Source organism: Dasypus novemcinctus, chromosome 3 (genome assembly GCF_030445035.2).
Source record: "Dasypus novemcinctus isolate mDasNov1 chromosome 3, mDasNov1.1.hap2, whole genome shotgun sequence".
Taxonomy (NCBI): domain Eukaryota; kingdom Metazoa; phylum Chordata; class Mammalia; order Cingulata; family Dasypodidae; genus Dasypus; species Dasypus novemcinctus.
In genome coordinates, this window is record NC_080675.1 from 19,182,158 (window position 1) to 19,193,354 (window position 11,197).

General features: G+C 43.6%; 1 protein-coding gene across 3 annotated transcripts in view; it reads right to left on the bottom strand.

The window, feature by feature from the left end:
* SPATA7 (spermatogenesis associated 7) overlaps positions 1–970 on the bottom strand; it is a 39,668-nt gene extending 38,698 nt beyond the window's left edge. For all 3 annotated transcript variants that reach the window (XM_058292680.1, XM_058292679.1, XM_071213738.1), the window contains exon 1: positions 748–970. In XM_058292680.1, coding sequence (XP_058148663.1) covers positions 748–766 — 19 coding nt within the window. In that variant the 5' untranslated portion in view covers positions 767–970. The remainder of the gene's footprint in view (positions 1–747) is intronic.
* Between the last annotated feature and the right edge of the window lie 10,227 nt (positions 971–11,197).

Here is an 11,197-nt window from a genome sequence, read left to right on the forward strand (position 1 = left end):
CCAACCCGAAGAATTTCTAATATGGCCCCAACCATTCCACCATGATGTTACTTGACCCACATGTGCAGAACAGGTATGCTCCTTCGCTTCTAAAAATGTAGTGTGCACACCAGCAACACTGGCCATCACCTGGAAGTTTTATTAGGCAAGTAGAATCGCAGCCCCCGCTCCCCCCGACCTACTGGATCCTACCCTGCATTTTAACATGAGTTCTAGGGAGTTACTCAAAAGTGACTTAAAAGTGAGAGAAGCAAGTCCTGGGTTAGCCAATAGTTTGCAGGGAGGTAGTTTCAGCGCAGGAGATTTTGTATTTACTAAGGATTTACAATGTACCAGGAGTTCTGTTTTTTTTTGGTTTTGTTTTTTGTACTAACTCTCCGCACTTAATCTTCAAGATTAAGAGAGAGTGTATACCACGGAGGATCGCCTCTGTGGTGAATACCGGGACTTGATTCTGGGCTCCAATGGGTGCCTTCAAAGACCGTGCTTGATTCCTCCGCCTCGGAGCTGTGGAAGCAATAAAGACTGCACGCACCCGAGTTCACGGGGGCAGGCCTCCTGCGATCCCGGGAAACAGGGCCCCTTCTAGGCGCGCAGGCCTGGGAAGCTCGGGGCAATACTCGGGTCCACACTAGCGCCTACGCAGAGGGCGGCGCAGCCCGCGCGGCCGGGACCCGCACCGCCGAGCTGAGGCCGCGAGCGCGCGTCGGCGGGAGGCGACGGTGGCCCGCGAGGGCTGCCCTTTACCTCTCCGGCTGCCATCCATGCTCTTAGATCCTCTTGCAGCCGCCGTGGGGACACGAAGAGTCCCCGTCGGTCCTTCCCTGGGCCCGGCCCAGCTCCGGACTCCCAGTCAGCGCCACCCTCGCCGGCAGCGGAGGATGGGAAAGGAGGAGCCGGCGGGGGCGGCAGCGGCCTAGAGACAGTCACTTCGCGGGTTGCTAAGCGCCGGTTCCACGGCGTCGGGATTGTGACGTCACGGCGCAGGACGGCGCGCGCTCCCGCAGCCCCGCCCCCGGGGGGGTGCTCTCTGAGGGAGGGGCTGAGCAGATGGGGCTGGAGGGCCCGGGCGGGGAGAGGTCCCCACTGCCGGTCTGTCGCTCTGGAAGCCTGCCGGTCGTCCACGGAGCGGCGTCCTGCCAGAAGCCGCATTGCCAGCACCTGGCAGTTCCTGTCCCTGCGGGAAGGGTGGCGAGAGAGGTGGTCTCACCTGGCGTCCACGTCCTCTGGGTTCCGGAAAAATTCAGAAGCAAATGTTGGTTGAGGTCACGGAAACATTTAACCAGCTCCAAAGAATTAAATTGCGAGCAGTCCGTGAACGTTTAGATTAATGAAAACCTGGAGATGCAAAACATCTACATATTTACATCTTCATTCTTAACCTCAAAAATCAGTTTATTCTGCTTGCTGCTTACTGGGCCTTTTCATCCTCCAACCGGCCTGCCCAATCTCTCTTAAGGACCAAATCCATTTTCTTTTATAATAGAAGAAACCAGCGTGAATAAGGCGTTAGTTTATTCATGGCTTTCTACAATTTATTTAATTTTGAGGTGGTTACATTTGAATACTTGAAATAAAATCAGTAGGGCAGTGAGCATTCTGTGAGTTGGGGTTCTCAACAGCGAAACGATTACTAGTGATATCTGGGGATGGCTGGTTAATTTCTCGTTGAGAAGGGCCTGTCCTGAGCATTGTAGGATGTTCTGCAGCATCGCTGGCCTCTACCCACTAGATGCCAGGATCACCACCCCCCCCTCAGTTGTGACAATCAAAATGTCTCTACGTATTGCCAAAAGTCCCCTGGGGAGCAAAATCCTCGTCCCCGCAGTCCCCCTCCGCCCCCTCTCCCCTCCCCCTTCCCCCCTTTAAGAGTCACCTCTCTGATGGAAAGAGTACTGCTTGGGAGCCAGACATGTGAAGCTTAATTGTGAATTTTCTGCCACCTACTAGTCTAACCTTGAATTAATTTCTAAACCTCTCTGAGCCTCAGGCCCCTCATTTCTAAAATGTGAAAGATGCTAACTTTGTAGTTGCCAGGATTAGTATTTAATGCGCTTGGCAAATAAAAAGAGGTATTTAGCAAATATTAGTTTGCTTTGGTCTAAGAGTTCTATCTCAGAAGAACTGGGATATCAGATAGGGAATTCAGACTGAAGGGAATAATTCAGGAACTCTATCATAAGGAAAGGGGAATAAACTAGAAATCCAGTTATAGTAACCCCTGAGCCCCGAGTTCCCTAAGACCCTAGATTTGGGAGAGAATTAGATTTCACAATCTAAAGAGTGGAAGAGTTTGATGGTTTTGCAGTCCCAACAACAAAGGTCAGCTAAAGGATACAGAGAAATGTTACCCAGAGGACAAAAACTTTTTGCTATCTGCTCACCGATGCTTGAAATCCTTTCATAAGAAAATGAAGCCTTTTATTCCAGCACAAACAGCTAGAGAATAGCTTGCGTATTAGACCTGCAGTAAGAATTTGTTAAGTTGAGTTAGAGCCAAAGATAAAGGGGCAAGCACTGGGGGACAATCAACACAGTGACTTTGATTCACAAAATGGTGATTACCAGGTCTCTTATGAAAGTACATTTTGGAATGAAAAGTAAATTTTGCTCTGAAGTAGGAAGGGGCTCCATGATAGGAAAGGACAGCAGAATGGGAAAGGGTTCTGAAAATAACATGATCTGACTAAAGCCATTGTTTCTCTATATTTCTCTAAGTATTTTGTTCCAATTCTTCCAAGAAACTGTGCACAATAAAGGTCTATTTCTCTCCAATTTGAGCAGTGAGCTTATTATCATGAGTGCAGTTTAATTTGTCCTTGGCTTTTACTTGTGGGTGTAACAAGAGAGAATATCCTTTCCGTTTGTAATTCCCAGGAGATAATCTGTGATGGGGCTGGAGCCACACAATTGGAATGGGCTTCCTTTAACTTTAGCTCCTAAGAACACCCAGTCGGGAAATCATGACCAGCTGCAGTGGCCTCGGAGTAGGCATTCCTGAAACCTTTTGCTGAATATATAAATATGAATCTCCCATTGTTCAGAAATTATTCCATTGCTACACTTTTGTTTATTGATATGTAGAAATTTATTTTAGGAGGAGAAATTTTGTATCTCCTAATTGTAGCAGTTAGATATGGTTATGAATTCCAAAACTATGTATTGGATTATGTTTGTAATGTGGTCTGTACCTAGGCATGATTAAGTTATGATTAGGGCTTTTGATTGGGCCACATCATTAGGGTGATTAATGATAAAAGGCATGGCGAAGGACAGAGTTGAGGGTTTCTGATGTTGGAGATTTGATGTGGGAGTTTTGTGGTTTTTTTTAAAGATTTATTTATTTCCCTCCTTCTCCTCCTCCTGCCCTACTGTTTTTACTCTCTGTGTTGTCTTCTCTTCTCATTTTCTCTCCTGGGATTCACCAGGATTTGATCCTGGAGACTCCTGATGTGGAGAGAGGTTCCCTGTAAATTGCGCTACCTCAGTTCCTGGTTTCTGCTGTGCTTCACCTTGACACTCCCCTTGTTTCTCTTTTGTTATGTCATCTTCTTACTGAGTGATTCACTTGCAGGGGCACTGGCTCACTGTGCGGGCACTGGCTCATTGTGCAGGCACTTGCACTCACCACGAGGGCACTTGCGCTCATCGGCTCGCCATGCAGACATGCTTTCTCTTTTTTTTTCACCAGGAGGACCCAGGGATCGAATCCAGGTCCTCCCATATGGTAAGCAGAAACTCTATCACTTTAGCCACATCCGCTTCCCTTGATGTTAGAATTTGTTGCTGAAGTCTTAAGCTGGAGCCCCAGGAAGTCAGCACACAGAGGAAAGAGAAGCAAGCCCTGGGAAGATAGGAACTGAGCCAGGAGAAGAACACAGAGGTATAGAGATGACTCCTTAGACACAGCAGAAACCCCAGGGAGAGAGACAGAGTCGTTCACCTAATAGTCTGTAGCTCACCTTGGGGAGAGAGGCAAAGTCTAGAGGGCCTCATGGTCTATAGCTGACAAAGAGATGAGCTGAGCCCAGAGGAACCCAGGACGCCTGAACCCTCACAGATATCAGCAGCCACCTTGCTCCAACATGTGGAAATAGACTTTGGTGAGGGAAGTAACTTATGTTTTATGGCCTGGTAACTGTAAGCTCCTACCCCAAATAAATACTTTATAAAAGCCAGCAGGGGCGCATCAGCACCCCTTTGGCTGACTAATACAGTGTTTGACATGATTGCTTTATTTGATTTCCCTTTTTTGTCTTAGCTGATAGGAAGCTCAAAACTGATTGGTGCTCAGTTACAATAATTATTCATAGACTGTGTTTTCCATGTTTTTCCTCCATTCCCTTTACTAAGAAGGTGGCTTTTATTCTTTTACTCTTATTTAATGGTTCAAGTCTTGCCATTTATTGAATGAACTCTAAGCCTTTTGGAAATATGGGTATAACTAAAATAAACTATATATTATATGTGCTATAATACATAGTTTAAGACATAATACATTGCTTATTATTTATCATGTATTAACATATTATATACACATTTAATATATATCCTTTTAAATGACCCATAATTCATAATTCAGATAATTCCTCGAATTCATGTTTGCCTGTTTGGAATTGCTTAGCATCATCAATGAGAACTAGCAAATAATACATTAAAAGCAACAAGAAGCAGAAGGCCAGGACAACCTTTTCCCATTCATTAGGTTATTAAGAACATTTTTAATCCTTAAAGGCCCTGAAATACAAAAACGAAGGAAATTTAGGGAATGTTTTCCAAGGTAAACATACCAATCCAGAGTAAAATAAATTGAGTTAGGTAGTGCTTACGCACTTTGTGTTAAACTCTGTCTTAAAACAATATCCCTTCACTCTCTTGACTGAAGAATACTTGAGGATTTGAGCTATAGACTATTTCTTAACCATTCTCCAATCAAATAGTAACAAAATGACAAAACAGACCTATAGAGCTCCTTGGTATCAGCAGGTTACAAAGCAGTGGATGGATTTAGGAAACTTTAAAGCAGTATCCCTGTGAGAAAGGCACTATGCAGAGGCAATATTAAACTACAAATCTTTTTTTAAAAATATTTATTTTTTATTTATCTCTCTCCCCTCCCCCACCCCTCCCCCCCAGTTGTCTGCTCTCTGTCCATTCACTGTGTGTTCTTCTGTGTCCACTTGTGTCAGCGGCACTCAGAATCTGTCTCCTTTTGTTGCGTCATCTTGCTACGTCAGCTCTCTGTGTGTGTGGCACCATTCTTGGGCAGGCTGCACTTTTTTTGCTCTGGGCGGCTCTCCTTACGGGGCACGCTCCTTGCGTGTGGGGCTTCCCCACGCAGGGCACTCCTTGCGCCAACAGCACTGTGCATGGGCCAGCTCCACACAGGTCAGAAGGCCCTGGGTTTGAACCTTGGACCTCCCATGTGGTAGGCAGATGCCCTATCTGTTGGACCAAATCCGCTTCCCTTAAAGTACAAATCTTATAAAGGAGTATAAAGTACAACTGACATATATTTTTAAAAGTAGCCCCAAGGTAGAGCTCCTCAAAGTATGGTTAGTGAGATATATACTGAATTCATTTTTGAACAGAAAAATATTACTCTATCATCCAAAAGTCCCTAATGAATAAAAAATCTTCATCATTGTCAATATATAACTTGATTTTTCTTAATTTTATTGTTAAAGTAGGAGAGAACAGGAGTGACTATAATTCTCTATAAAGCATTATGTGCCTAAGGGCAGTACAGATTTAGACAAAAGTGAGCAATAATAGGATATACTGACCTCAAATGACCGTTTTCACTTCTCTTAAGGAATAAAATTTTGATATATGAATACAGGAATAATCTTTCCCACAGAAAATGATCGTTCTCAGAACTATAAAACCACAGTTTCTACTGCACTTTTAAATATGTTTCATTCCACACTTTGTTTTCATTTTTCCTACAGTTGAAAAGAGCACAAAATTGTGATTCTGTAGGTATCTTAGCTGGCTTCTTGTTACTGACAAAAATTCACTCATATTTTGAACTTTTGGCTAAGGACTTCTGGAATTACAGACATTAGGCCCACTGATAATAATTGCCATAGTTGCCATAGTTCTCTGCTGCTCCATTTTCTCCTGTGTTTCAACTGTGTTCTTCAAATCTTTTCATCCAATTAAGAGAACAAGTTTCTGTGAATAGGACATAATCATTCTGTGGTTACTAGGTAACCAGTCTCCATAGCTTAAGAAGAGCATTTTTCTTTTCTTCCCCTGCCAATCAATTGCCACAATGCGTTAGGGACAGTGCTTGGCTTAAAGCTTTGATAATTTCTACTCAATATGTTCTCTGTTTACAAGTGGCTTCATCATTAAAAATAAAACAAAACAAAAAATGTAACCAGGCTGCTAGTTTGTCCTGGTAATATACTATATCCTGGTATATAAAATATACCCAGATATATAATATATCCTGGTGATAAAATTAATCTATTAATTATATATTCACTTAAAAATAGGATTTGGAGATTTAACAATTCATGAATTTTTTGGAAATTGAAAAGAAACTCTTATAAGTGCATATATGATTCACAAATGGCAAACAAAATAAATTTAAAAATAGATTTTTTTAAACCACCAATGAAAATCATTCTTTTTGACACTGACTCTTTAAACATACATATTCTACCTAGTTTTTCTAAGGGACTTCAACTTCCACTCCATTCATACTTTGGCCCTTTTGGAAGTCTGCCTGCAATGTACTCCCCAAAACTTTAAATTATTAGGTAGAATGACAGTAAATGTCGGTTTTTATAAATCTAAAGTGGTCAAATATAGGCAATATTATTTGGTTCAACCTAATAATTTAAAGTGTGTGAGGAGCACTATTGGAAACATAGATTTAAATTTAGACCACATTAATTATTTCTTTAGAATATTTGAGTAAATAAACTTACAAAACAGAGGGGGGGAGGGTGTCCTGACTCCCCAGACCTGCTCAAACTTTGACTTGTCTTACCCTTTTTAAGTCCTTCCATTTCCTAGTTTATAATTTTTCAGTGTTCATTATGCTTCCGGTTTTTTAAAAACAAAATCTGAATTGCCCAACAGTATGAAAATGTGTTATGAAAACTGCTTCTAGTTATGTAATAATAATTGTCCACTGAGGTTTATACCCTGTTTTAATTTGCTAGGCTATTGAAAGCAGACACCATTAAATGTGTTGGCATTAAAAAAGGGAATTTATTAGCTTGTAAACACAGTTTTGAGGCTGAGAAAAATGTCTAAACCAAAGCATTATCAAGGCAATGCTTTCTTCCAGTAGACTGGCCACCAGCTATCCTTGGCTCCTCTGCCACATGGCAAGGCACATGGCAGTGTCTGCTGGTCTTTCCCTTCTTTTCTGACTTTTGTTGCTTATGGACTCCAGTAAGAAGATCAAGACCCATTCTGGGCCATGCCTTAACTGAAGTAACCTCTTGAAAAGGTCCTACTTACAACATGTTTACACCCATGTAAACAGGAATGGATAGCTTTAAGAGCATGATTTTCTGGGGTGCAAACAGTTCCAAACCACCACATACCCATAACATTAAAGAAAAATATTGAAAGTCGTGGAATAAATACAGGAGGCATTTCCCCAGTGAAGATATAGTTTAGGGAAGTGGATGTGGCATTTCCCACAGTGAAGATATAGTTTAGGGAAGTGGATAGAGCATCTGCCTACAACACAGAAAGTCCAGTGTTCAAACCCAGGGCCTCCTGACCTATGTGGTGAGCTGGCCCAAATGCAGTGCTGATGTGTACAAGGAGTACCGAATCACACAGGGGTGTCGCCTGTGTAGGGAAGCCGCATGTGCCAGTAGTGTGCCCCTCAAGGAGAGCTGCCCTGTGCGAAAAAAGTGCAGCTTGCCCAGGAGTGGCGCTGCACACATGGAGAGCTGTTGCAGCAAGATGAGGCAACAAAATGAGACACAGATTCCCAGTGTCGCTGACAAGAATGCAGGCGGACACAGAAGAACACTCGGCGAATGGACACAGGGAGCAGACTACAAGGGGAGAAGGGAAGAGAAATAAATAAAAAATAATTCTTAAATAAAAAAAGATATAGTTTAGAAACTTTGGTGGTAGACTGGGCACAGAAAGACTTCCTCCAGATCATTTAAAAAAAAAAGGACTGGGGGAAGCAGACTTGGCTCAGTGGATAGGGCGTCCATCTACCACATGGCAGATCCGTGGTTCAAATCCTGGGCCTCCTTGACCTGTGTGGAGCTGGCCCACGTGCAGTGCTGAGGCATGCAAGGAGTGCCATGCTACGCAGGGATGCCCCCGCGTAGGGGAGCCCCACATGCAAGGAGTGCGCCCGTAAGGAGAGCCGCCCAGAGCGAAAGAAAGTGCAGCCTGCCCAAGAATGGCGCCGCACACACAGAGAGCTGATGCAGCAAGATGACACAACAAAAAGAAACACAGATTCCCGTGCCGCTGACAACAACAGAAGCAGACAAAGAAGAACAGGCAGCAAATAGACACAGAGAATAGATAACTGGGCTGGGGGTGGGGGGAAAGGGGAGAGAAATAAAATAAATCTTTGAAAAAAAAGGACTGGGAACATGCAGAATGGGTGCTATATAAGTTAAACAAACAAATTGTGTAGAGAAGGTGATGCTCTGAGCCTCCTTAATTTACTTTTTTAAACAGGACTGGCAGCAAGAAAATGTTTTCCCTTGTATGTCAGAGAATTTTGGGGCTAGAAGGATGTCTGTGATCACTAAGCCAAAACCCTCATCTTAGAGAAAAGAAAACGAGCCCAGAAAAGTTAGTCAATACAACTTGGCTTTCTGACTCCTGATTTGGTGCTTATCTCAATCAGAAAATAAGGAGCAAAACTATAGTCTGATTGCTTTTTGACCTTGAATAAAAGGGGGAAATGGAAAGGACAAATGAGTTTATATGGCTATGAGTCTCCAAAAAAGAGTTGGGAGGTCATCAGAGGGGTCTCGCTTACGCATGCCTCAGCAGGGTCCCAGAGACAGCCAAAGTAGATACAACCCCAGGTACTGGTTCTCACCATGGCAGATGGCTCTGGAATTCAGTGCCATGTCAGTTGGTCCTACTTTGGAGTTTGTGTTCCTGAGTGTGATGGAGCTGGACTCAGATGTGACCTTTCTGCACATGCTCTTCTGTCACTTTTATTGGACCTGTGGTTGGTACTGGGGTTGGTGTATACTTAGGAGACCTGAATCTCTGGACTGTCCATGTGACAGTCAGGCCCTGAGCCTCAGTAGACTTGCAACTCCTACCCTCTGGTTTATTGGACTTGCCCTGGCCAGCTAACAGGGAGGTGAAGAAGGTCAAGCACCACACCAGGGAGCCAAGAGTGCCTACAAATGCAAGCAGGATAATTGCATCCATCATCCATGTGGACTCTAAGCCCCCTCTCAATATAGAAGTGGAGGGGACATAACCATCCCAGGGTCCGTAGGATGGAGGAATAGAATATGGATTAGAGTGGACTTATTGATAATCTATTCTGGAACTATTGTGATTAGTAATGGAAGAAATTGTAGCATTGATGTGGAGAAAGCGGCCATGGTAGCTGCTGAGGGTAGGAAGAGGGAAGAGGAGATATGATGTAGGGCCATTTTCAGGACTTGCAGTTGTCCTGGGTGGTACTGCAGGGACAGATTCTGAATATTGTATGTCCTGCCATAGCCCACTGGGTGGACTGGGGGAGAGTGTAAACTACAATGTAAACCACTATCCATGTGGTACAGCAGTACTCCAAGATGTATTCACCGAATGCAATGAATGTCTCACGATGATGAAAGAGGTTGTTGATGTGGGAGGAGTGGGGAGAGGGAGGTGGGGGGTATATGGGGACCGCATATATTTTTAATGTAATATTGAGAAAAAAGAAAGAAAAGAAATAGGAAAAAAAAAAAAAGGAAACAAAAACTATAGTCTGAGTGACTTTTCATTATGCATGTTTATTCTCTTTGCAGGTGCTACCTAAAATAATGGAAGAAATATTTTCATGTGCAATCCTGGTCATATCAAATGGAAAAAGTAAGTGAGAGCTTAAGTACCTTGTCTTAGGCAAGGCTATACCTTAAGCCGTCCAAGGTCAATGAGAATATGTGTATTTGAAAGTTATTTTTTGCAAAAGACCAACATATATTATTTTTCCAAAATTAAATAGAGCACAACTGAACCCCAATTTTTCCGACCTTGGAGATGATTACTTTACTACACTCCAGAATGACTGTCACTCCCATTGGCGTTAGGAACATTTTACCCAGGAGACTTATTTTTCAATAGGGGCACTTTTCATAGTCAAGGATGGTAGTAAAGAGCAACATTAATGACTTCTGAAAACGGCCACGTTCCTCAATCAATATTAGTGAGCACCTACTATATGCAGGCACACGAATATTCAGCTCATATTTCCCCCTCAGATTCTACAGGGCACAACAGGACCTTCCCTAGTTCATTTATAACTTCAGTCATCCTCTGTGCTTTTACCTGCTCTGAACAGAATCACTGGAGGTTGGATGTTTATAAGCATATCGTAAAGTATAAAGTAACATAGAATAATGATTAGGTGTGTTTTGGAATATACCTACTTTTGAATCTGGCCCTGTTGTTTTCTAGCTCTATGACCTTGACCAAGGGCCTCATTTTCTTCATTTTTTTTTAAAGATTTATTTATTTATTTAATCCCTTCCCCCCCCCCCCCCCCCCCCCCCGTTGTCTGTTCTTGGTGTCTATTTGCTGCGTCTTGTTTCTTTGTCCGCTTCTGTTGTCTTGGGCAGCACGGGAAGTGTGGGCGGCGCCATTCCTGGGCAGGCTGCTCTTTCTTTTCACGCTGGGCGGCTTTCCTCACGGGCACACTCCTTGCGCATGGGGCTCCCCCACGCGGGGGACACCCTTGCGTGGCACGGCACTCCTTGCACGCATCAGCACTGCGCATGGCCAGCTCCACATGGGTCAAGGAGGCCCGGGGTTTGAACCGTGGACCTCCCATATGGTAGATGGTCGCCCTAACCACTGGGCCAAAGTCCGTTTCCCTTTTTTTTTTTTTAGATTGATTTATTTATCCCTCTCCCCCTCCCCTGGTTGTCTGTTCTGTGACTATTTTGCTGCATCTTCTTTTGTTCGCTTCTGTTGTTGTCAGTGGCGTGGGAATCTGTGTTTCTTTTTGTTGTGTCATCTT